General features: G+C 41.7%; 1 protein-coding gene across 1 annotated transcript; it reads left to right on the top strand.

Annotated features, from left to right (window-relative positions):
- The first annotated feature begins 6,796 nt into the window (after nucleotides 1-6,796).
- LOC138973696 (uncharacterized) lies at nucleotides 6,797-23,190 on the top strand. Its single transcript, XM_070346425.1, has 4 exons — nucleotides 6,797-7,584; nucleotides 9,912-10,010; nucleotides 13,894-14,014; nucleotides 15,837-23,190. Exons 1-4 carry the CDS (start codon nucleotides 7,465-7,467, stop codon nucleotides 15,977-15,979), a joined length of 483 nt encoding a protein of 160 aa, XP_070202526.1. The 5' UTR covers nucleotides 6,797-7,464; the 3' UTR covers nucleotides 15,980-23,190.
- The last annotated feature ends 4,310 nt before the right edge of the window (nucleotides 23,191-27,500 follow it).

The raw sequence follows: 27,500 nt of genomic DNA on the forward strand, positions 1-27,500 counted from the left end.
AATATATATATATATATATATATATATATATATATATAATATATATATATATATAGTATACTTACAGGGGGTATAAGTCCCCCATCGGGAGCCCGGACCCCCCCTTTTTATAACATTTTGAGCATACGGCCACCGGAGATCGGGGGACCTAAGGTAAATACGAATTTGAAAGCGGGAGAAGGGAGAAGGGAGGTAATCATTGCGTTACTATAAGCAAGACATCATAAAGTGTACTGTCTCCCTTTACTAGGATTAAAAATATCTGCCGTTTGAGATTTAATTTAAATTGAAGTTTGTAGTCAATATGTACATTATGTAAAAAAGGGAATTTATGGACCCCACACCTTTTTATTCCAAATCTCAAAAACAATTGAGTTATATTTTAAAAAAAATCAGGGTTAAGCTTCTTAACCTACAATCTAAAGAACTAATCCAAAACAAATCTGTTTGAGTCCTCATTCGGTGCAAGATTAAAAATTTCGAAGATATACGGCTTGATTTTGCTTTGACCCTGCAACCGGGAAAATGGCGTCCAACTCATTCAGATACATGTATGCGGTAAGTCATTTTTGCTTTCTTTGATTTGTTCTTTATCTAACTTATTTATCAAGTATTATTTCTTTCTTGTACTACTATTTGACTTGTTGTCAATTGTGTGCTTTGCTGGGAAGAATGGTAATAACATAACATAGGGTTACAAAGATTTACTTGAAGTTACAGCAAGTACTGAGTAGCGAACTTGCATGCGCACGTGTTTCCAGAAATCGGGAACTCGACTCGAAACTTTTGAACATATTAAACCATTTTTCTGACACTAGTGCATATATTTTGTTGACAAATAGTATCATTTAGTAATTCTACATCGAAACATGTGCTTGGTATTTCGGATAACAGACTCGTCTGAGGTGTCAGCTTTTGAGTGGAGAAATTGAAACTCGCTGCGAGATCGCGAGCTCTTCCGTCGTTTCGAACTTTTGCACTTTGTGGCTGGTTTTTCTGTGACATCATGTATGGACTTCGAGATTTTAATATAGATCTATATATATTTATTAACAACAACAGAACGTTAAACAGCTTGTTGTTACTTTTTAAGGAAACGAAGAAGAAATAAAAACGTAATAAAACTTATATAGTTATACTGTGAGTGTGACTGTCAGAAGCGAAACTGACTGAAATCAACATCGGGTCGTGTCCGAACAGATTTTCTTAAAAAAGAAAACAGAGAAGTTTGAGTTGCTGACGACCGTTTCCTCAAGCAAACTGCTTCGATTTCATGTTTGACATTGTCGATGGTGTCCACCAGTTCTGGTGCATGTTTTAATGCAAAAAAGAGTTAGTTTCTGAGCAAGCATTTCTTTACAGCAGTCCCTGCAATGATGAAGGCCCTCCGAGAAAGAGAGTGAAAAATCGGCCACCGTTCTCAGCATCGCGTATCTGTGTGTAACCTTTTTCATTGACAAGATACTCTTGTTTCCCTGCAGCCTTGACCAGTGAGTCGGTTACCTAATCTGTGAACCCTTCAGTTGTGTTGCTTTGTCAAAAGTTAGACACAGTCAACTAGTTTTGCTCTGAGTGAACAGTGCAGCTGGCCTCAATTAGCCGGTGACACCTCTCTGGCCACAGCACCAAACAGTACATGGCTGGGGGAGAGAGAGAGAGAGGGGGGGGGGGGGTAGCTGGCTAAACTCAGTGGGGTGTCTGGTGTCACTGAAGTCAGCAGGAAGAGCATTGGAGAGAAATAGAGAGGTGTACTTGGATAAAGGCCGTGAAAGGTGAATGCTCGCCCTAATAGGCTTGAGGTTTGCTGACCGATGTGAATGCGTGATATATTGTGTAAAAAATTCCATCTCACACGGCAGAAATTAATATGTAAATCGCCGTGAGCTCTTGTGAGAAACGGCGATTAATAAATGTCCATTATTATTATTATTACTCTTCCAAACAATTTCCAAGGATCAGTTGTCAGGGCTTAGGGTAGTCAGTGAGGGAGAGTGAGAGCGGTTTGTGTACAGTCCGACAGAAGAGTGAAAAGTCACTGCCACAAGATCGGCATGCAGTCAATAAAGCCAGACAAGAAGAATGATTATGACATGCGGCTCTATCTGCTGGTTTTTTTTATTCAAACTGGTTTTCAACGCTTATTCTCACAAAGCATCTGCACACCTGCCTCTGCCTCTGTGCTGTGTTTGTGTGGCTGCTTTCGTATGATGTCAGTGCATGGTGAGTGCGTTCACCTGCCTTGTCACCACTTCCCTACCTTTTTCAGAATGTTTTCTTGGAGTTGGATAATTCTTTGAATTTGCGATTTTCCAACATCAAGACTTTTGCAATCGCGATGGCAGTTTCTCCCTTTTTGTGTTTGTTCACAACATTCACTCGATTTTCGCGAGTTAAATATTTTCTTTTCTTTGTAGACGCCATGTCGATCTCCACTGCTCTTCTGTCCAAAGACTGTCTATTCTGACTGAATTGAACGGTGTGTGTTGGTCTCGTGAGTTTGTTTTCTCGATGATTGGTTTGTGATGTTTACTCAGCCCACCCAACCATCACACCTCTCAGCGGTTAATTAGTGCCTTTGCTTACGCAAGACGGTTATAACTGGTTATAGCGGGGGTCGCTACACTGGTGACAACTATATAAGGAAACACATCGGTTAAAAAAAAAAGGTCGTTGTGGCGGGGTAGTCCTCGAGAGAGGGGTCGTTGTGAGGGGTTCCACTGTATTATTATTATTATTAGATGTATTAGCAGTGAGATTTTGTCATTTGAATTGTGCTATTTTTCCACTCTCAGTAACCATCTGTTTCTTGTTCCAGACACCCACATAGAGGATGCAGGTGACTCCAGCCCCGAGGTGGAGTTTGTCCCGCGCTACGATCGGATTGCAGGCTCTCGTGACAACTACAATGTGTTCACTTCCAACTTGCCAGGTGCTCAGAACGTGACCATTCGGCCAGCCAGTAGCGACAAAACCCCTGCTGCTACGGCGGGGGCCCGAACCGTGTCGCAGTCACAGAGAGACAGCGTTGGCGCCACTTTGCCCAGAGCCGGTGCACTGACTGTTACTGGACTCAATCAGGTGAGAGTGAAGGGAGGGGTGGGGGTGAAAGAAAAGCAGGGTCTCAGAGAGGGGCATTGTTAGCGCAACTTTGTTCCGGAGCTGGTGCAGTCGACTTGATTATGTAAGGAAGAAGTGAAGAGAGAAATGGGGGAAGTTGGGGGGGGAGGGGGGAAGGGGAGAAAGGCAGGCATGCCTACAGACAGAAAGAGAGGGTGGTGCCCCCAACAATGTATGCAATTTTTGTGAATTAGAACAAGATACAGTTTATCATTATTTGTGGCAATGTGAACATGTCCAGGTTTTTTGGACGGAATTTGAAAAATGTCTGAAAGAAAAATGTTATAACTGTGACAGACTCAGACTTACACCAACACTGGTACTATTGAACCATGAAAACCACATGAAAACAGACGCTGCGCTGGTTTTGATTATATTTTATTAATATACTGTATTGTACCTTTCACAATGCCTGAGCCACCTGATTATACTGTAGGTAGTTTTTGCTCCTCTGCGCATTACATTGTGCAGTATCACAGTATTGTGTCATGCATTATATCCGCAGGGCATTAGCAGAGACTAAAATATGTTAGTTGAAAAAAATGTCCAGTCTGTTGTTTATTTTAAGGCATGTTCATGTTCTTTTGTGATGTTGCAGCATACACAGCAGTTTATTATTAATCAAATCCTGCTGATATCATAATTGACCAACCAACAAATGTTACTGGTATAAAAAGTACCAATCAACATAATCTCACTCCGATTGTCCTGTTACATACAGCTTGTTATTAGAGCTTTGACAAATTGTTCTGTTTCGAAATTTTTGTTCAGCTCATTCCAAAAGACAGTACCAAAAGAGTACAGTGAAAACCCCCTCTAAAAAATTGAGAAAAATCAGGTCTTAAAAAGGAGGGAGTCTTAAAATGGGGGTAATTTTACAGAGGTTATGAACAGAAAGTCTGAAAAAACAAGGTCTTAAAAAGGAGGGAGTCTTGAATTGGGGGTGTCTTAAAAGGGGTGGTTCCACTGTATCAATGTTGTTACGATGCTGCGTTACAGGCAGGGCGTAACGGCACCACACCGGCGCCAGAGATTGGAGCCTTCAGCGGTGTGCAGTACAGGGCTCCTGCCCCCGGCCCCACCCTTCGCTGGGAGAACCCTCACTCTGACCCCTACAGTGTGCTCAATGTCTTCTCCAGGAACCACCAACGATATGTCAAAGGTACGCCAGTCACAAAATCACATCAAGTTCAAAACAAGTTGAATCATCGGTTTCAGTTGTGACATGCTTGTCATCATTGTGACACACACACAAGCAGGGACTTCTTCTTCGTTCATTGGCTGAAAATCCCACGTTCACTTATGATCATGCACGTAAAAGTGCATGATCGTTTTTACCCTGACCCTGCCATTCAGGCAGTCATACGCCACTTTTGGGGGAATGCAGGAGACAGTCATGTCCGGAGTCTTTTTTCTTCTCCCAGAGACTTTTGTCAGAAGTTAGCCAGTTTCCCTGATCTGCTTCGTGTGAATATGTCCCAGAATATTTTGAAGAAATCACCAATCTTCAGTTTTTTGTATTGCAAAAAAAAAAAAAAAAGGAACGAGATAAGAAAAGCTAAATTGTCTGGCGTTCCAGTCAGTAAATGTTCACATGTGGAATTTGGGGGCCCGGTAGCTCATTTGGTAGAGCACTGGACTTGTGATCCTAGGGTCGCAGGTTGGAATCCGGGCTGGGGCGGACACAGGTCAACTTTATGTGCAGACTCAGAGACGGTGTCCATGTTCCACCCCCGTGTCACCACTGTGGCACGTAAAAGACCTCGCTCATTCTGCCACAAGTGCAGGTGGCTGATTACACCTAAACATGCACACACCTGGGTAGCGCGACTCTGTTGCTGCTAGCTTTCCACTGGGAGGAACTGACCTGAATTTCCCAGTGATGGGACAATAAAGTAATGAAAATGGAAATGAATATTTCCACCACCTTTTGTTCCAGCCCCAGGACGCCCCGACAGACAGAGCGCCCGAGACAGGGACACTCACCCTCAGTCCAACAGCACACAGCTCAAGGATCCTAAAATGACCTCCCAGCAGGTCGTCTTTGGCCAGACGCTCGAAGGTCACCCCATGATAACCCGCACGACTTACACGCGTGTGGAAGCTACGCTGCAAGATCGTAGCCAGGCGTCACAGCCGTCTGCATCAGGCAGGGCAAGAGCCACGAGGTAAGGGGTTTGAATCTTGTTGGGGAGGAGGTATGAGAGTACAGTGGAACCCCCCTTTTAAGACCTCCAAAATTGCGAGAAAATCTGATCTTGAAAAGGAGGGAGTCTTAAAATGGAGGTAAATGTACTGAGGTCATGCAAAGAAAGTCTGAAAAAGGAGGGAGTCTTAAAATGGAGGTAAATGTACTGAGGTCATGCAAAGAAAGTCTGAAAAAGGAGGAAGTCTTAAATCGGGGGTCTTAAAAGGGGGGGGGGGTGTCGGGGTCCACTGTAGTGGTGATGATGATAGTCTAGAGCCACTATTTCTCTCCCTCTCTCTCTCCATTTGCCTTTGTGACTGTCTTCTGTCTTTATAGTTGTCCCTCTGTGTGCATTTGTACACACATTCCTTTGCTTACCTAACTACAGAACTGTGCACTTGTTTTAGCCGTCAAGACAGCTTCTGTAATAGTGCTGACGTGTCCTCTCAATATGAGGCTTATATCGCGCGTATTCCATGGGTATAGTTCTAAGCTCAGGGATTTTTTATTTTTTTTATTTTAATTTTATGCAATTTATATCGCGCACATATTCAAGGCGCAGGGATTTATTTATGCCGTGTGAGATGGATTTTTTGAGTCACTTGAGAAAAAGTGACTATGTAATCGGTCAGTGTTAGTCTGTCCGCCGGCCGGCCGGCCGTCCGTAGACACCACCTTAACGTTGGACTTTTCTCGGAAACTATCAAAGCGATCGGGCTCATATTTTGTTTAGTCGTGACCTCCAATGACCTCTACACTTTAACGATGGTTTCGTTGACCTTTGACCTTTTTCAAGGTCACAGGTCAGCGTCAAAGGAAAAATTAGACATTTATATCTTTGACAAAGTTCATCGGATGTGATTGAAACTTTGTAGGATTATTCTTTACATCAAAGTATTTACATCTGTAGCCTTTTACGAACGTTATCAGAAAAACAAGGGAGATAACTAGCCTTTTCTGTTCGGCAACACACAACTTAACGTTGGGCTTTTCTCGGAAACTATAAAAGTGACCGGGCTCAAATTTTATGTGAACGTGACTCATTGTGTTGTGAATAGCAATTTCTTCCTGTCGTCCATCTGATGCCTCATATAATATTCAGAACTGCGAAAGTGACTCGATCGAGCGTTTGCTCTTCTTGTCTAAACATGTTTTGCTTTCTCGGTTTCATTCTGTGTTTGAGTCTGCAGTTTGACAATATATAGGGGGGGGGGGGGGGGGGGGGGGGGGGGGATAAGAGATATTTTCTGTCATCAGTCAGACTGTTTCAGTGTCAACCAGTGTCAAGTGCTTTGTGTGGTTACTCCTATTGCAACTGTGACTCATTAATGTAAATTGGTTGATTTATTAGTGATTTTACACAGAGAGCTTACATACAAAGTTTCGTACCCATGCAGTTAAAGGGGACCTCCAGTCAAAATTGTTGCCTAGTTCTTCTGCTTATCGGAATCCTCACCTTTCTAAATGTCTGTTACCAATTTTTGCTGCACATACTGACATAGATACCGACTTTCGTTGGAGCGAATACAATGGCTTGAAAATCACATAAATTATGTTGAGAGGCTCACAAGTGGCTTCCGTGACATGGTTTACCACACCACAGAGAGACCTGCGATGTCAATTTTAGCTGTCGTGTGAGTGCACCTGCACTTCAGTTGACGCCATAGGCGCTTGCTATAACAATATGATAATCAAATAATCACTGTTAATGGTAAAATGTATGTTCTTTGGTAAATAAATTGTATTTTAGGGTCGCCCAGAATTTTGCCAAAACATCATTTTTCAGATACATACCTTTGTTATGGCTCATTTTATTCAGACATTATTCATCTTTCATGTGCTGCAATTGTATTTTGCATAAACAAATCATTGTTTGAGATAATAGCCTTTTAGTTGGGTGGGTGTGGTGCTGACAACACCCAAAATGGCGACCCAAAACAGTAAAAAATAACATTCAGTCACTCTCCTTCTGTACCTAATAACAAGGATTACTCCCTTGAAAACCTGAAACAATGGGCACCTCCCTATCTGCCATTCAAAATGGCCGACTAGACCGTTTACTGTGTCGCGCATGCTGTGTTCATTTTACTTTCAAGATACATTGTGTGTAGGTGTGTTGAGTGTATTTTAGGGTATTGCAGTTTGTTTTGGTAAAGACTATGCCCGGGGATAAAAAGTATGGGCCTTCAAAGCCCAAGAAACGCAAATTTTGTGGAAATAAGCACATGAAGAAGCAGACGAATCAAAACAGCGAAAGTATAGCATCGAGTGACGAAACTGTAAGTGCTGAAAGTTCAAGTTTTGGTACAACTACAAGTGAATCAGCAGATTGTACCACTCGATCGGAACAAAAACTAGAGAACCCTGCCTTGTACAAACTGATCTTTGATTGTAGTAGTGAGGAGTCTGGTAATGAGGAAGAAGATAAATCAGACAGTGAGTGGGAAGAGAGTGAGGAAACTGATGATGCACAGAATAGTTGACATCAAAATTCTAGGTGACAACATTTCAGCAAATTTAGTGTGTATAGCTTTTGCTTTCATGCTGTGCAACTGTATAAAGTAGAAAGGGTCTAGCAAGCACCTTTGCTTTCCATTGTGTCAATCAACACTGTGATAGGCAGCAAACTTTCTCTTCTTCCCCCCAGGTTCCTGTTGGCAATTCTGTTGTCAACACCGTAAATCGAAGAGCGGTGTTTGTTATGAGATGTGTAGGAGCTGACGTATCTGAACTAGAAACATTCCAGTTACACCGCACACTGACCGTTTGGTATAGCTGAGTTTGTTCGAAGATAAGAGGGTACAAGCTGCTTCGGAATTTTTCTTGTTACTCGGGGTTTCTCCAACCACCCCCCCCACCCCCTTTCTGTGTTTTATTCTCACACAGTGTGTGCCATTCGTTCGTGCTTTCTCTCTCTCTCTCTCTCTCTCTCTCTCTCTCTCTCTCTCTCTCTCTCTCTCTCTCTCTCTCTCTCTCTCTCTCTCTCTCTCTCTCTCCCCCCCCACCCCCCCCCCCCATTTGCATGCATGTGCCTTGTGTTCTATCCAAGTTTGTGTGCTATTGTGTTCGTCACTACTTTATATAAAACTCGAACACATTTCGTGTCGAAAAACTACTGCTTTCTGGCATAATTTTTGATTTTTCTTTCTGAAGTGACGAGCTCATTCTCCCCAAACATACTGAACAAGGCGGAGCTTGGCTCCTTTATACCAGGAGTCGCCTCTTTAAAACATGAAACCTGGCGTTTTTCAGTGCAGTGGATTTTGGTGCAGTTAAGTAGAGTTATACGGAGGTGTAGCTAGAAAATTTGATGGTCGGACAAATCGTCCTGATCAACAAAACTTTTTCCGGTCATTTGACCGTTTCCATATATTTTACGGACATTTAATGTTACAAAAACTCTCTCTTTCTCTCTCTTATCAAATGAGAAAGCACACAAACACAGCTAACCTTCAATCAGCTTCTGACTAGTAATGAACTGACAATAAAAATAAGAACAAACCAATATGGTGACACTACATAATTGTTTTGGAGAAAACAAAATGTTAATTGAAGGTTGTCCTACTTCCTGGGACTGTAGGTTGAGCTGTTGCATTGATAACTGAGGCAAACTAAGACAGACTGATGCTGTGTTCCAACTGAAGAACCTCTTTCGCTTGTTTTTTGGGTTGATTCTTCTCCCAAACCCGATACCGATGGTTGCGATGCTGACGCCAACAGATCGGTGGCCTCGTATTGCTCACTTCCCTGTTCATCTACCAAAACCCTACCCCTACTCCCAAAACATTCCAGAGTTCTTTGATGTTTCTTTTTTTAATCAGGGATTCAATGGAGGCCATGTTTACATAATCTCAATTGGACCATGAGGACGAATACGAGTGATCGTTTTCTATATATATATATGTTAGCTTGTAAGTTTATTTGCCATCTTGTTTAAAAAACGGTTTTAGGTCTGACCGATTTTATAGCAAACTGAGCGGTCATGGACCGGCTTATCATGTAAATGGACGGACATTTGACTGGATTACAATTTTTCGGACAATTAGGAAAAATTCCGGTCTAGGACCGATATCTGACACCAAACCACACCCCTGGTTATAGCTTCTTCTTCTTCTTCAGCGTTCCTAGATCAGGCCTCAGATTTTCAGTCTAATATGGGTTATGAAATTTGTGGTCAGCAATTTGGCGCACCATAAGGACAGAACAGAGGGATGTTCAGAAATATCAGGGATGGGAATTGACCCGCAAATCACCCATAAGCCCCCCCCCCCCCCCCCCCCCCAAAAAAAAAATTGTATGTTACTGGTCACCTGACCCTACCTATTTTCCCTGCCGACTCGACTTTGTTTGCATTTAAAACAAAACAAGAAAAAAATGGTTTTTCGAAGGAAAAAAAATCCTGTTTTTTGACAAAATAAGTTGAAAAGATGTTTTAAAAAAAAGATTCCCGACCTACCTACCCTATATTTTTTAGTCACGTTACCAGAAACATACACTTTGGGGGGGGGGGGGGGGATCATAAAGGTGAATTTCCGCCTTTTTCACTTTTTCCAATTCCCATCCTAAATAATGTGTAAAATTTTCTTCTTTCCTTTTGCTCTACCAGGACAAACAGTCGAATGTGAACAAGACGGTAGTGATGCTGATGCTGAATCACCTTGTGAAGAAGACGAGGGTCCGCAGCCACCGATACAAACAAAGAAAGGCGAGTGATGTCATCTCGGCATATTGTTTGGAAACCAAGTGGATACCTGGTGTTTTTCAGTCGATTTTGCTGCACACCTTCATTGCTATTTGACTTTGATCTGAAATATGATGTAGAATCACTGCTAGTCTCAGCCCATGAATCCACATGTTCTGTACATAGTTTTAACGATCAACATATATGGCCAAGAGTCTGATTTGGCGTCAAACCAAGTGGACAGGGGTCCTGTTTTGCCCACATCAGAGCTCCCTGTAGGATTCAAAACAAAGAGTCATGATGACCCCCTGTCCAAAAATCTGGAAGTCATTTTGGAATTTTAGGGAGTCACATTTTATCTAGGATTTTTCTCAAAGTTTAACGTGTGTAAACTAGCGACTGAAGGCAAGGAAAACTTGGCTTGCAACGTTAGTTATTTCGCTACACAGTAGTAGTGAACGTCACGCGATTTTGCTAGCGTTGTATACTTGTGACTTTGCATTCGGAAACGCACCTCAGTGGTGACGTTCGGAAATAGTGTCTGCTGTGCACGGAAGCTTCTTCACAGGGGTCAAAACCTGCGCAGTTGACGCAGTGAGTGAAAATCTCGGCGTGATTTCAGTGCGTCAATTACGCAGAATCATGCGTTATCGGCAGTTGTAAAAAAACAAAAGTGGGTAAAGTACCGTATGTCTTGTGCACTTGTGTGTTAATTTGTATGATACTTGGGAATTGTTGCTATGCTGTTGGATGCAGGGGTGCTAGTTGTCTGATTCAAAACGGATTTCTGATTTGGGATGTTTGCTTAAAAATAATTTCCGATTTGATCAGGTCCGATTCAGGAATTAACTCTAAAGATTTCGATTTCTCATTACCGAGAAAGTATAGCTGGCGATGTCGTCTGCTAGACATCCCACGAAAGACGCGGCAAGCGTTACTCCACTCCACTGCCACTGAAATGTGGCGCTTTCAACAGCGTCATCACCCTGGGGCCACGAATCGGATCATAGATTGCACCCCCACCCACCCCGCTCATCAATTTTTTTTGGCGTCAATTTCCTATAGCTTTCTTGTGTGTTTTCATGCTTGACTATTTAGTCTTCCGATTTAGGTGCGCCAAAAAAATAATATCTTGTGGATTTCAGATTTGGAAGGTCTTAGTCACCAGCACCCCCTGTGGATGAAATGCTGCTGCTAAAACAATTTGTTGATTTTTTTTCTCAGGATTTCCTACTGAGTGTGAATCTATCGAGTCTGACCAATCAAACCATTCAGCATCTGAGAGCAGTGTGAGTGTAGAACTAATATATATATGTCGTGCCCATATCACATTACCTGCTATTCAGACTTGGTCGTGTGACACGTTTTCTTCCACACGAGATTACGTTGATTGTCTAACGAAGCCGTCAGGCTGAGTTAGACATCAGCTAATCGAGTGTGGAAGAAAACTCTGTCACACGACCAAGTCGGAATAGCATTTATGTCACAGCTTCAACAGAGGAGAGAACAAACACGTTTTGCGTACTCAAGCTTGACAAACCTAAACACAGGAGCAGCCATTGTGGAGAGATCTACTTTTTGACGGAAGTGAACGAACAACTATGAATGACGTCTCGGTATATGTGAACGACGTCACAGTCATCGTCACAGTCTGTATCTTTTGAAGCATCGCATTCTTCGTGACGTCTTTCTGTGTCTGCATCCGCGAAATGTTGTTCTTTTCGGGGTCTTTGTCATCTATGTTCAGAACTCTGTCCTTCCAGTTTCAGACTAACAGGCCTCCTGAGCGAGCCACTTTCCAAGGGCAGCTAAATTCGCGTATGGGAACAGTACTGTCGTCTGGGATGTCGTTCTCAGTATTCTCAGCGTTGAAGAATTTGTAAAGAGAAGAAACGATAACAGCAGGAGAAATAAAGTTGTGTGTGCATTTTGGGGCTTTTGGGGGGACGATTTCGAGTTTGAATCCGTTCTTGCACATGTTCCAAAGCATGTAACAATCTTGCACACGTTTGCTTTAGTAGTGGCAGAGAAGGAAAGTGTGTGACATACTTGCCTATTACGCGTAATGGGATATGGTGTGATATGGGCACTACATAAACACTGATAAGATAATGCAATGGTCAATCCAAACGTTGGTTTTACTCAAAGCATCGCTTATTTGTGCATAGAATAAAATAGACAATACCCGCGCTGTGAGGGGAATGTGAAAATGGGTGCATCTGTGTGCGTGGAATCGTATGGGGTTGATTGTTTTGTTTTGATTTTTGAGTCACTTAAGAAAAAGTGACTCTATGTAATCGGTCAGTGTTAGTCTGTCCGGCCGGCCGTCCGTAGACACCACCTTAACGTTGGACTTTTCTCGGAAACTATCAAAGCGATCGGGCTCATATTTTGTTTAGTCGTGACCTCCAATGACCTCTACACTTTAACGATGGTTTCGTTGACCTTTGACCTTTTTCAAGGTCACAGGTCAGCGTCAAAGGAAAAATTAGACATTTTATATCTTTGACAAAGTTCATCGGATGTGATTGAAACTTTGTAGGATTATTCTTTACATCAAAGTATTTACATCTGTAGCCTTTTACGAACGTTATCAGAAAAACAAGGGAGATAACTAGCCTTTTCTGTTCGGCAACACACAACTTAACGTTGGGCTTTTCTCGGAAACTATAAAAGTGACCGGGCTCAAATTTTATGTGAACGTGACTCATTGTGTTGTGAATAGCAATTTCTTCCTGTCCATCTGATGCCTCATATAATATTCAGAACTGCGAAAGTGACTCGATCGAGCGTTTGCTCTTCTTGTTTCATTGGAATACGGAGAGGAGATCAATGGGGATTTGAAATCCGAACCTGAATATGTAGTTTTGTAACTGTTATATCCCCGAAATCAATAATATACAACTGTTGATTAAAGGGCCAGTCCAGAGCAATTTTTGCCATGTTTATTTTTAGCCGATCTGAATCCCAACCTTCCTTCCTAACTATATTCCACCCAAGTTTTAATCTCCAGGAAGCTAGCATTCCACCACTACTGCACTAGAAAGAAAACCCAGTATTCACGCCCATATGTACTAAATACGCCACTTCTTGGCCAAACAGCACATGTTCATAACTTGTGTAGTTCACAGAATGATCGTATAGTAACAGCGAACCCCCTACTGGCACTGAAACTGCATTGGTGAGCACTCTGTATGCTATGCAGTCGGGGAGACCATCACATATTTAGAAACTGGCGTTCTACCCCCAACAGTAGACCAAACAGCTTGTGCACAACCACACTATCAACCCAAGAAAAATGCACACTTCTAAGTAAATAACTAAGCCCGTATTTCAAATTTTAGGCAATGGGTAGCTATCGTACAGATAATGAAAGCGGTGTCATTCATACCCTCCGCGACAATCACAGCTCAACGCACAGCACGTTCCATCGACCGGCCCATCAGTATTCTATAATAGCGACTGGCCCAGCACTGAGAGAGAGGCTCTCTCTGTATACCAAACCAATCCCCAAAGCTAACGCCTGCCTTGCCTGTGGTCGAGCCGACGGTCAGGCGAATTTCGATTTAAAAGTTTAAAGGTCACTTCCGACGTACACGATCGGAAGATTGTTGGATCGTACAGCGCTTATAAATACTTTTGAGACATAACAAAAATGGTCGCAGACATTTTCCAACGTGAGGATTCCAATAAGCCAATAAAAAGATGTACCTTTAGGTATAGATTTATCTGGCAGGATAAATATTGGTTTAGACATAAATGTTTATCATATTTTTCGTGCTAGCAATTATGGCATCATATTAGGATAATGCATATGTAATACCCACAGGGTAAGTATTGAAAGAAACCAAAATTATAATACATTTGTGGGATTTTCATGCCGGTTTGTATTTAAATTGTTTGACAGGATGCCTCATACCGACCAGACACGGAAAACTCTGACGCAGACTCTGTATCTACCGTGTACTCAATTTTGCCACTTGTACAACCACCCCCTACAAAAGGAAAGGTGTCCTCTTCAAATGAAGGTATTTTTTTCAAAGACAAATAACATTGCCAGGTTTCACATGCATGGCAGGGCCAGACTACCGGGGGGGGGGGGGGGGGGGGGGGTTATGGGGGTTGCGCAACCCCCCCCCCCCCCCAGCCTAATCATGTACCTCACTTATTTAAAACATTTTTTATTATTGTTTATTTTATGCCGTTTCATGCAAGGAGCGACCATTTTCCTATCTCAGAATATAACCTACCCATCAGCTTCAGGGGGCAAAGCCCCCTCACCCCCGCCAAGGGGATGTTCCCCCTAGCCACCACTGGCAAACCCCCCCCCCCCCCCCCCCCCCCCACTCCTCTTAGCCTAGTCCGGCCCTGCATGATACAGTATGACTTTTTTGTGTATAAATAATCTGTTTGTACTGTGCCTGTGTTGAGCGGAAAATTGTTGCCCTGCTTTAGCTCATGTCAACAATTGGACTGACCAGAATTGATTTTGGATTACTGAATAGAAGTGATATCCGATCGGATATCCGACTGTGATATATTTCTTGTAGTACCAGTTCCAGGACCGAATACCAAGTGCATAAATAGCGTAATTTGCGTAAGTGACGGCTCGTGATTGCTATCAATTTTCTCAAAGATGGGGCTTGGCTATCCTATGTTATCCCACGGCAGTGGGGCGGGGATGTAGCTCAGTCGGTAGCGCGCTGGATTTGTATCCAGTTGGCCGCTGTCAGCGTAAGTTCGTCCCCACGTTCGGCGAGAGATTTATTTCTCAGAGTCAACTTTGTGTGCAGACTCTCCTCGGTGTCCGAACACCCCCGTGTGTACACGCAAGCACAAGACCATGTGCGCACGAAAAAGATCCTGTAATCCATGTCAGAGTTCGGTGGGTTATAGAAACACGAAAATACCCAGCATGCTTCCTCCGAAAGCGGCGTATGGCTGCCTAAATGGCGGGGTAAAAATGGTCATACACGTAAATAAAAAGCCGGGGGAGTTTCAGCCCATGAACGAACAAACAAACAAACAAACATCCCACGGCAGTTTACTGATAGCTCAAACTGTCTGTATGTGTTTCTTATTTTCATTATTGACTTTTTAATTTTAAATGTTAGGGAATAAATGGAGAAAATCTATGCAGCAGGTGGTGGTATATTGCCCGCACACTCGGACAATGCTTGTTTTCTTCTTCTTCTAGTCAGTCAGATAGCCAGACAATCAGTTGCTCATTTATATGCACCCATCTTGAAAATAAAACCATAACGGTTTTTAAAAAAGAATAACACACACTATGCATGAATAAATACCAACAGCCTTCAAAGTTCAACCGACAGCCTTATTCTGTGACAAAGTCAGCATAATTATGTTCATTGTTGCGGCAAATTGTCGTCTAGGCGACATTTTGCTGCTCTACATAGTACATGCCTGGCTGGGTTTGAGTCCACTGGTTAGCCCGGTGTCAGAATAATGTGACTGGGTGAGATGAAGCCTGTGCTGCGACATCTGTCTTGTGTGTGGCGCACATTAAATGTCAAAGCAGCACTGCCCTGAGATAACCGAAGGGTGGACTGGGCGGTGAGCAAACAAAGTTAAGTTAAGGGTTTGAGTCCCTTCGAAAGTAGGGTGGATGATGTTTCAGTCTATCCAGGGTCGACTTATGTAAGACTCTTTGTGCCTATTCTCGACGTGTGCATCATATATATGCATGTGAAAAAGATCCTGCTTCACGGTACGATTAGACTGGTCAAAGCAGATACCCAGCATGCACATACATATTGGCATAATCTTTCGAAGGGACTCGGATCCCTTCTATATCTTTTTTTTACATCAATGTTGTGTTCTGTTCAACAGTCGGTGGGAAAGGAGCAACTTCTACTCCAACAGTCGATGGGAAAGGAGCAACTTCTACTTTAACAGTCGGTGAAAAAGGACCAACTTATACTTCAACAGTTGGTGGGAAAGGATCGAGCAACTTCCACTTCAACAGTCGGTGAAAAAGGAGCAACTTCAACAGTCGGTGAAAAAGGAGCAACTTCTACTTCAACAGCCGGTGAAAAAGGAGCAACTTCTACTTCAACAGTCAGTGAAAAAGGAGCAACTTCTACTTCAACAGTCAGTGAAAAAGGAGCAACTTCTACTTCGAAGTGAACTTCTTCAGGGAAATCTGTGTTTACTGTGGAGATTTTGACAGCCATCTGAGAAGACATTTACTACGTAAACATTCTGATGAAGAAGCAGTTGCTCCCATGGGGTCGCCTTCACGCGGCGGGAGTGTTTCCACTAAGCTACCCCACCCCTTTACTTCTCTTCTTTTGTCTTATTTCTGCCTTACCAGTCCTTTCACCTATATTTCCTTCCAAGAAAACTCTCCCTACTATTCCCTGCAGATTTCCGATTCCTTTCTTGTTGTCTTATTTCTACCTGACTGGATCCATCACCTTTATTTCACTTACCAAAAGTCTTCTTTTCCACATCCTTATTTCTTTGCCCCCCGCATGTCGTAAGAGGCGACTAACGGATTCTGTTTCTCCTTTTACCCTTGTTAAGTGTTTCTTGTATAGAATATAGTCAATGTTTGTAAAGATTTTAGTCAAGCAGTAAATAAGAAATGTTAAGTCCTTTGTACTGGAAACTTGCATTCTCCTAGTAAGGTCATATATTGTACTACGTTGCAAGCCCCTGGAGCAATTTTTTGATTAGTGCTTTTGTGAACAAGAAACAACAAGTGGCTCTATCCCATCTCCCCCCTTTCCCCTATCCCATCTCCCCCCTTTCCCCGTCGCGATATAACCTTGAATGGTTGAAAACGACATTAAACACCAAATAAAGAAAAAAAGAAGCAGTTCAAGCTGCATTAAAACTTCCCTGTGGACAAGAACGGGATAGTGCTTTTGCAGCTATTCGCAAAGACGGAATTTTGGACACAAATCGGACGCTGCCAAAAGAAGGCAAGTTCATATGTGAGCGCAACCAGGGAGTTGAAAAACGTGTGATGTGTGGAGGGTGTCATGGTTTTTTTCAGTAAGAAGGGCTCAGGACTCTAGTCAGACTGGTGCTCAGCCCTCTTCTGCTCAGGACTCTAGTCAGACTGGTACCCCCCGCGGGTTAGGGGGAGTCCCATATTGGTTGGGACCAGAAAGAATTTACCCGATGCTACCCAGCATGTCGTAAGAGGCGACTAACGGTTCTGTTTCTTCTCTTCTTTTGTCTTATTTCTGCCTTACCAGTCCTTTCACCTATATTTCCTTCCAAGGAAACTCTCCCTACTATTCCCTGCAGTTTTCCAATTCTTTTCTTGTTGTCTTATTTCTACCTGACTGGATCCATCACCTTTATTTCACTTACCAAAAGTCTTCTTTTCCACATCCTTATTTCTCTGCACCCCGCATGTCGTATGAGGCGACTAACGGATTCTGTTTCTCCTTTAACCCTTGTTAAGTGGTTCTTGTATAGAATATAGTCAATGTTTGTAAAGATTTTAGTCAAGCAGTATGTAAGAAATGTTTAGTCCTTTGTACTGGAAACTTGCATTCTCCCAGTAAGGTCATATATTGTACTACGTTGCAAGCCCCTGGAGCAATTTTTTGATTAGTGCTTTTGTGAACAAGAAACACTTAACAAGTGGCTCTATCCCATCTCCCCCCTTTCCCCTATTCCATCTCCCCCTTTCCCTCGTCGCGATATAACCTTCGTGGTTGAAAACGACATTAAACACCAAATAAAGAAAGAAAGTCAGACTGTTGCTCAGGACTCTAGTCAGACTGTTGCTCAGGACTCTAGTCAGACTGTTGCTCAGGACTCTAGTCAGACTGGTGCTCAGGACTCTAGTCAGACTGGTGCTCAGGACTCTAGTCAGACTGGTGCTCAGGACTCTTCTGCTCAGGACTCTAGTCAGACTAGTGCTCAGCCCTCTTCTGCTCAGGACTCTAGTCAGACTGTTGCTCAGGACTCTAGTCAGACTGGTGCTCAGCCCTCTTCTGCTCAGGGTTCATTGAAAAAGAAAAGAGACTATGTTGTTTGGACATCTGCTGACACTGAATCAGTTTCCTCTTATTTTCAAGTCTTTTTTTACTGCTAAAGGGACAGGCACAAAGGGTAAATTGCCAGGTAAAGATTGTGTACTGAACTTTTTACAATTGCACACTATTTTTTCTGGAAGACATTTCTCCAAAGACAAATTGGTGAAGTTGGTTAAAACCAAAGTGTTCAATGAGCGAACAACACTCAGAAAAACCAGGGCTCAATGTTTGAAACCTTTTGAAGAATTTTCATTGGCCATATATCCAGAAGCTCGCATTCATTTCATGGATAAGTGAATGGGACAAACGTCCGGACCAATGGTCAAGTTTGTGAGGATATGATATTATGAGTATATAGTCACAAATATGTACAAGTTTGTGTATAATTATATGTGTACCGTATTTGACGGATTACAAGACGCACCGTTTTATAAGCCGCACCCCCGACTTTTAACAAAAAAATTGGGACGAGCCACGTATAGGCCACGTCACTATATTAGCCGCCGTCGAAAAAAAAATAATCAGATCGTGTCAATCAATCAAAACAACCAGGCAAACAAAAATTACAGTATTTGGCAAAATCGGCTCGGAGAATAAACAAGTGAAACAAAGAAGAAAAGTGAAAAAGTTTGAAGAAAAATATCACACACACAATTTGTAACCAACACACACATGTAGTCCCGCCCGGAATAAGCTTTTTTGGGATGATTTACAACTTTTGCGCACATTTCGAGCGGACGAAAACACAACATGGCGGCTCTCGCTCCTCCAACTATCGCAAGACACAAAAAAACGAAATCTCGCGCACGCGCGAGATCCTGATACATCCAATGTTTCTCTGTACGGTATCTTGTCACGACGACTTGTTGACAAACGAAGATTCGCGAAAGAAAGAGAAAAGGGCCGAGTCTTGAGTAGAGAGCTAATAAAGTACCGGTAATCGCTAATCGAGCGAAATGAAAATCCGCGGCGACTTCCATTAGGTGAATGCTATTCAAGTTTAGGTAACGTTTTAGCCGCATCTTTTTATAAGCCGCAATGCGATTTTTTTTGAAAAAAAGTCGCGTCTTGTAGTCCGTCAAATACGGTATATATGTACAGTCGCAAGAATGTACAAGTTTGTAAGGATATGACTATTACAGTATAGGTGTGTATGGGCACAAGTATACATACAAGTTTGTAAGGATATATTACCGTAAAATCCCTAGCATAAGCCCACCATCTAGCAAACGCCCACCCCCCACTTTGGGCCAAAAGTTGTGCACAGGGGTAACTACCTAGCAAACGCCCACCCTGCTTTTTTCAAAGAGACTATAGGCTCACTTTCACTAGGATTTGTGCAGCCTGTTCTAAAAGTCATCTTTTTCCCCTTCTTTACCTTTTCGTGTTTCTTTCCTTTTTTCTTATTCTTTGTCCCCTCTCCTCACTCCCACCCATCGTTCATGTTTTTTTGAGTTTCTCTTCTCTTTTTTTCCCTAAGTTTGTGGGTTTTTCTTTCTCAGAAAGATTGGGCCTTTTGAAGACAAAATCCAAGTTCAGTTAACGTTTCATTTCCAAAGACGATCGTGTAATTTCTTCCTTGTACAGAAAGAAAGGGCTTCATTGGTGTTGACATTTCGACATTTCATCAAGTTTCTTTTTCCCGGAATTGTGTTGTTATTGTTTGTCCTTGCAAAGGTCTGGTGATTTTCTTTTTACTTTATAAATTTATATAAATGACTATGCTTGGGTTGTTTTCAGAAGAGCCAGTCCTTTTCTCTCTCTCTCTCTCTCTCTCTCTCTCTCTCTCTCTCTCTCTCTCTCTCTCTCTCTCTCTCTCTCTCTCTCTCTCTCTCTCTCTCTCTCTCTCTCTCTCTCGGTTGGCCTTCTTTGCCTCAAAGTAATTTTTCTTTCTTTTTTCCTTCACTTCTACTCACACGACCTAACTTACATGCTTTCGGGGTTTGTATTCACTCAATTACACGATTGAGCACAAAACTTACTTTGTGCAAAGGGGTCTATCCCTAGCAAACGCCCACCCCCCAATTTTGCCCTAAATCTGTGCACAGGGGGGGTGGGCCTATTCTAGGGATTTTACGGTATGTGTGTGTGTGTTAGACTGTGAAGGAGACATCACATTTTTCAGTGCGTGTGATATTCAGTTGTCCGTAGGCTTTGGTCGCAAGCACAACAGTCTGACTGCTACTGAATTTTCCTGGCTGGTTACCCCTAGTGTGTGTTGTTTACGGTATATGCAGTTCACGTCTCAGCTACTCAAAGTGAACATTGGTTTAAGTAATGGTTAAAATTACGCACACAGAGCCATTCTATGTTAAATCAAGTTATCAAATATCAACGAATCAAATCAGAGAGAGGTTGAGAGACTAAGTCAAAGAAAGGGACTGTGACTGTGAGACAGTAATTAGTCAAGGGACAGAGTAAAGCGAGGGACCGGACGGTTCTCATGCTCGCAGACATTCACGAACAAGGATACAGAACATTTGCGATTGTATGCCTTTTAATTCTATGAATATTTTCTGCAATTGCACATACCTGTCAAGTACTTTTGGCCTCTGACCATAGTAAATGGCATAAGAAACCATAGTTGGGGATCAAAAACCATAGTTAATGCGTGGATCAGGATGTGGTTAAACACACAAATTCAACTTCTCACGCATACACACTAAACCAATCAGATTGTTTTTCGCAAACTAAAAGTAAAACACATAAATTCCTTTCTGCACAAACTGCTCTTTATTTACCACTACATGTAATACATTTACACTGCACTCTTGTTCGTTCATTTTTGTTGTCACTTGTCACTTGTGTTCTTAGTTGTATTCATCTGTGCAAATGCTCCCATGGGGTCGCCTTCACGCGGCGGGAGTGTTTTTACCAAGCTACCCCACCCCTTTACTTCTCTTTTTTTGTCTTATTTCTGCCTTACCAGTCCTTTCACCTATATTTCCTTCCAAGAACACACTATTCCCTGCAGTTTTCCAATTCTTTTCTTGTTGTCTTATTTCTACCTGACTGGACCCATCACCTTTATTTCACTTACCAAAAGTCTTCTTTTCCACATCCTTATTTCTCTGCACCCCGCATGTCGTAAGAGGCGACTAACGGATTCTGTTCCTCCTTTTACCCTTGTTAAGTGGTTCTTGTATAGAATATAGTCAATGTTTGTAAAGATTTTAGTCAAGCAGTATGTAAGAAATGTTTAGTCTTTTGTACTGGAAACTTGCATTCTCCCAGTGAGGTCATATATTGTACTACGTTGCAAGCCCCTGGAGCAATTTTTTGATTAGTGCTTTTGTGAACAAGAAACACTTAACAAGTGGCTCTATCCCATCTCCCCCCTTTCCCCTATCCCATCTCCCCCCTTTCCCCTGTCGCGATATAACCTTCGTGGTTGAAAACGACGTTTAAAACACCAAATAAAGAAAGAAAGAAAGAAATCTGTGTAAATCTTTGCTTTGTCAATCATGCTGCCAGTCACCTTAAAATCATGGCAGCATGCATCAGAGTTAATTTTGACCTGCAAGAAGGCAGTCAGTGTGTCAGCTCCCAGACTGTGATCCAGCACGTAAAGGTGTTGCAGGGTTTCACTGCCAAATGGAAATTTATTCAACATTTTCCTCACACAGGCCACGTAGAACTGGCGCACATCATGCCAGAACTTCTGTTGTGTTGCTGGTGCAAGCTCCTCCTCAGAAATGAATGAACGGCAGTCCATGCCAGCAAAAAAAATTTAAAATAAATAAATAAAAAAATTTTTAAAAAAATAAATAAAAAAAAAAGGCTGAAAATGCGTATGGTTTGAGGTATACGACGTAGGACCCAAAAAACACCGAAAAACCGTAAGAATTACGCAGAATGCGTAGGACTTGACAGGTATGAATAGCATGCTTTTTTATGAATGTCAAAAACTACTATTTAGTATCTTGTTTAGATTTCCTCACAGTATTGATTTTATATATGTCGTCTTTTATACGCCATATGTCTTAATATTGCTTGCTTTTGTGTATATATGTATTTCTGTGCAAAATCGTTTGGGTTATTAACTTATTGTTTCTCAATTTTTCTTCACTTCGTTTATCTCCCGCAGTGGGGCACTGCGGTTATGAAATTAAAGGCCCCTTCTGTTTTTGGAACCGCAGGAGCTTTCTAGTTTGCTGTTAGGTAGATTTTTGGTTCCTCTTTCCTGTCATGCTCTCTTTTTCTTCATGAATTCTTTTCTTTTTTCTGCCTTCTTGCTCATTCACCTGTATTTTTTCCAAAAATCTCTTCTCTTGCCGCTTGTCTCGCGATTCATGTATAGTTTAATCTGTTAGTGTTCTGATGTAAGTCCAGCAGTAGATAGGTTAAGCCTATTTTAACATACTGGAAACTGGTAATCTTCCAGTAGGTATTAATTTAGTTTTACTAAAGCCTGCTGGGACACAAGTAATGGGTTAGTGCATTTGTAAACAGGAATCGCTTGACAAGTGGCCCCCTTCATCCCCCCCTTCCTCGTCCTGATATGGCTCTGCGTAGTCGGCTGGACGTTAAGCAACAAATAAACAAACAAACAAACAAAACAAATGTAATCGGTCAGTGTTAGTCTGTCCGGCCGGCCGGCCGGCCGTAGACACCACCTTAACGTTGGACTTTTCTCGGAAACTATCAAAGCGATCGGGCTCATATTTTGTTTAGTCGTGACCTCCAATGACCTCTACACTTTAACGATGGTTTCGTTGACCTTTGACCTTTTTCAAGGTCACAGGTCAGCGTCAAAGGAAAAATTAGACATTTTATATCTTTGACAAAGTTCATCGGATGTGATTGAAACTTTGTAGGATTATTCTTTACATCAAAGTATTTACATCTGTAGCCTTTTACGAACGTTATCAGAAAAACAAGGGAGATAACTAGCCTTTTCTGTTCGGCAACACACAACTTAACGTTGGGCTTTTCTCGGAAACTATAAAAGTGACCGGGCTCAAATTTTTTGTGAACGTGACTCATTGTGTTGTGAATAGCAATTTCTTCCTGTCCATCTGATGCCTCATATAATATTCAGAACTGCGAAAGTGACTCGATCGAGCGTTTGCTCTTCTTGTAGTTATTGTTAATTTCTTTAAGCTACAGTTACAATTGTTTGAGTTCTTTAAATGAACATTCTAAAGTTTCCTTGAGTGTCAATAAAATGATAAATATTTGTACAACTTTGTTGCATGTTTCTGACTGTGAACATAGATTGTGTTGCATGTTTCTGACTGTGAACATAGATTGTGTTGCATGTTTCTGACTGCGAACATAGATTGTGTTGCATGTTAGTTTTGTTACTGTAAATTTATTAATGCTTGACCAGCACGGTTAGCCTAGTGGTAAGGCGTCCGCCCCGTGATCGGGAAGTCGTGGGTTCAAACCCCGGCCGGGTCATACCTAAGACTTTAAAATTGGCAATCTAGTGGCTGCTCCGCCTGGCGTCTGGCATTATGGGGTTAGTGCTAGGACTGGTTGGTCCGGTGTCAGAATAATGTGACTGGGTGAGACATGAAGCCTGTGCTGCGACTTCTGTCTTGTGTGTGGCGCACGTTATATGTCAAAGCAGCACCGCCCTGATATGGCCCTTCGTGGTCGGCTGGGCGTTAAGCAAACAAACAAACAATTAATGCTTGCATTTGAAATTCCAGTGACATTAACAGTGCTACCACACAAATGACAGAAAAATAAAACAACAACAATAATTACCATATTTTCTCAATACATGTAAATTGTAATAGGGTGTCTAAAGGTGATCCATGATAAGTTTCATCCCGTCGGGTTTAAACGTACTGAATATTATCCCGACAGGACCGAGTCATCCCTAGTTTGCGAGGTTGTGCTGTTCACATGGGCAGAGATTTTGATTTGACTTGCCGCCGACTAAAATCGCTTGAAAGTTGGTCACAAGTTGGTTGCAAGTCTTCCATGTGAACAGCACTTTATCGTGTATCTAAGTCATCCGATTGTTGCTTTAAAGCCCCCTTTTCCCTTTTATGACAATAGGCGACTTGCACTATCGGCCTGCACCGCCAAATCGCGCGATAAATCTGCCATAACTTTCATGGCCTTGCGAGATCTGCCGCAAAATGGGGGCATGTCCGGATAGCTCAGTGAGAGTTTGCAGACACTTCGCCTTGACAATTCATAATTTTCATAAAATTGTGAATTTTCAATGTGAAAAGTGTGCTGCAGCAATGATAGCCGCGAGAATAATTCGAAAGTTCGTTCAAAGCACCCAAGCATAGCCCATGCAAAAAGAAAAGGCAATCGAGTTTTTTTTTAAAACATTTATTTCACACAAGCCAGAAAACACCAGTGCTTGTGAGAGCAAAACGTTTGCCCGCAGCGAAGTGAACTTTCCTTCTCTTTCACACTCGAGAGCTATTGAAGCGGGGTATTGTGCAAGTTGGTTATTCTGTATTAGGTTGTCCAAAAACACATACTGTTGAGTTCAATCATAATTCTGTCAATGATGCGTTTCATAATCATATACCAGTCGGTTTTTTTTCTTGTCTGGAATAAAGACTTTTTTCAGCATTACCAGGCTATTCATGGTCTCATGGATCTGTTCCCGTTATAACACCCAAGTTAAGCAGCGAGGGGGCTAAGATGCGGATGGATGACCGTCTAAAAGGGCGTAGATTACTGCATATATATCTCTTCACCTATAACAAATGATTTCCTTCTTCACTTCGGCCTTGTTAAGATTTCATTGGTTTCAATTTGAAAGTTAAAGAAAATTTCATAAATTATGTTACAAATATGCAGTGTTAGGAATAAGAATACAAACATATAGAGGAAGTTCTTTTGGGTGCAGTGAACAACAAATGTAAACTCTCTTGTTGGTATGTTTTAAAAATCTAAACGGTTCATACTTTCAATCTTGTAGGTAGGTTTATGTTCGCAAGTTCACATAAAATCATTTATGCAACAAATTCAGACTCACCTAATTTAGCCAAAACGATATATGACAAAATGTTGCATCAGTTGATTGATGTCAACGGAGGGACGATACTGCCTTCCGTGAAACATAATTATTTTTAGCCACCAAGCTCACCACTGAAAGCTAACATTATTTTAAACCTGGACAATTACCGGTAGCTCAGTTCGTAGAGCACTGGACTTGTGATCGGAAGGTCGCAGGTTCGAATTCGGGCCGGGATGGACACGGGTCAACTTTATGTGCAGACCCAGAGACGGAAGCCATGTCCCACCCCCGTGTCATCACAATGGCACGTAAAAGACCTTGATCATTCTGCCATAAGTGCAGGTGGCTGAATACACCTAAACACGCAGACACCTGGGTAGCGCGACTCCGTTGCTGCTAGCTTTCCACTGGGAGGAAACGACCCGAATTTCCCAGCAATCACCACAAATACATACTTTCAAGGTTGATTATTTATTGACAGAAGACTTATTTACAAAAATAAAAAAACTGCAGATATATGATTTGTCATGGTGGCCCTAAGGTTTTTTGAACATATAATAATAATAATAATAATAATAATAATAATAATGCAAACTTTTATAGCGCTATTCTAGAAAAATGTCTACTCTTAGCGCTTTACAATACATACATCGACCAAGCATACTATACACGCACAGGCAAAGAAACCGACCAAACATAACCAACAAACTATACATGCACAGGCAAAGAAAGCGACCAAACATACAATACACGCACAGGCAAGATAACGACCAAACATAAACAAACATACTATGACCAAACATAACCAACATACTATACGCGCGCAGGCAAAGAGAACAATCAGCACATGTAATAATTACTGACAACTAATAATGCAGGCATACAATGACAGTGACCAACCTTAACCCAACCTTAATGGTCACCCCAAACCCCCTTATATGTTCAAAAAACCTTAGGGCCACCATGACAAATCATATATCTGCAGTTTTTTTATTTTTGTAAATAAGTCTTCTGTCAATAAATAATCAACCTTGAAAGTATGTATTTGTGGTGATTTACTTACAATTTCATTGATAAATATCCAATAAAGTAATGAAAATGAAATGAAAAGTCTTCTGTCAATAAATAATCAACCTTGAAAGTATGTATTTGTGGTGATTTACTTACAATTTTTCATTGATAAATATCCAATAAAGTAATGAAAATGAAATGAAAAAATGAAAATGAATTATTTGATATATTTTCTGTTAGATCAAAGTGGGCCGATCTGTACCTTTAAAGGGGCATTCTAGAGCAATGTTTGCTAAGTTGTTTATTAGCTGCTCTTACTTTCAATCTTGTAGGCAGGTTTTTCTCTGTAAAACCCCCTTTTCTAACTAATGATAAATGATAATTAATTTTAGCCACCAAACTCCCTACAGAAAGCTACAACATTCTTTTTAAGCCTGGACACATTTTTTATATATATCTGGTGACCTTAAATCCCCCTTTTCAAAAGGGTGACTTAAGGTTGGGTTAAGGTTGGTCACCCCAAACCCCCTTATATGTTCAAAAAACCTTAGGGCCACCATGACAAATCATATATCTGCAGTTTTTTTATTTTTGTAAATAAGTCTTCTGTCAATAAATAATCAACCTTGAAAGTATGTATTTGTGGTGATTTACTTACAATTTCATTGATAAATATCCAATATATTTACTGGGAACCTTAAAATCCCTTTTTGGAGCGGGAGACCTAAGTTCCCATTTATAGTTATATATATATATATATATATATATATATATATATATATATATATATATATATATATATATATAAAACATCAGAAATTGTGAAAGAAACAATTGAAAGTCAGCAGAGACTTTCTTCCGAGATTTGTTAAAATCTCTTAGCAGAGATAGAGAGAGAAATAAGTATCCCTTCACAGACAGCCTATTGGGAGCATCAGACCCTCCTCAAGGGGGACCGAGATTTACAGAGCAAAGTCCCTTTGTGGGGGACGTATCGCAAGGTAATCTAGTCCTCAGGAGGACCATTGTATTTGTACCTAGACCAGACACGTGTTTCGACACTATTGTGCCTCATCAGTGGTCTGGTGGTACTGATGGCGAGAGTTGTCAACCCATGGTATCCAACTAAGAAGCAAACCATTCTCTGAATGGTAGCTTCTGTTGGCATGGGAGACTACCCTCATCTGACAACCCCAAGAGGATATATATATATGTATATAAATATGTGACCCTCCACCACGAAATGAGTCGCATGTCACCTTTGCATGATTGTCATATTTGTACATTTTCTTGAAGAGTTTTTTATGCTCTATCCAGTGGTGAAACCCGTCTTAGAAAAGAGCGAGTTATATATTTGAGTTATAAGCCTGTGACTAAGGTGACCCTCACACTGTTACCAGACACTCCCCGGACTTGCATTAAGCCTAGCGCAGAACCGCGCGAGGTGACATGCGACTCATTTCGTGGTGGAGGGTCATATAAATATATGTGTGCCTTCTCAGGTAGTCGTATTTGGAAATCAGACCCTTCTTGTGGGATCCGAGATTT

Source organism: Littorina saxatilis, linkage group LG8 (assembly GCF_037325665.1).
Source record: "Littorina saxatilis isolate snail1 linkage group LG8, US_GU_Lsax_2.0, whole genome shotgun sequence".
Lineage (NCBI taxonomy): Eukaryota > Metazoa > Mollusca > Gastropoda > Littorinimorpha > Littorinidae > Littorina > Littorina saxatilis.

What these genes read in the sequence shown, in the direction of transcription:
- LOC138973696 (XM_070346425.1), top strand. Translation starts at nt 7,465, where the DNA reads ATGCCCGGGGATAAAAAGTATGGGCCTTCAAAGCCCAAGAAACGCAAA. An exon ending in TAGCATCGAGTGACGAAACT is followed by an intron (nt 7,585 to 9,911) that starts GTAAGTGCTGAA and finishes TTGCTCTACCAG; the next exon opens with GACAAACAGTCGAATGTGAA. An exon ending in GGTGTCCTCTTCAAATGAAG is followed by an intron (nt 14,015 to 15,836) that starts GTATTTTTTTCA and finishes TCTGTTCAACAG; the next exon opens with TCGGTGGGAAAGGAGCAACT.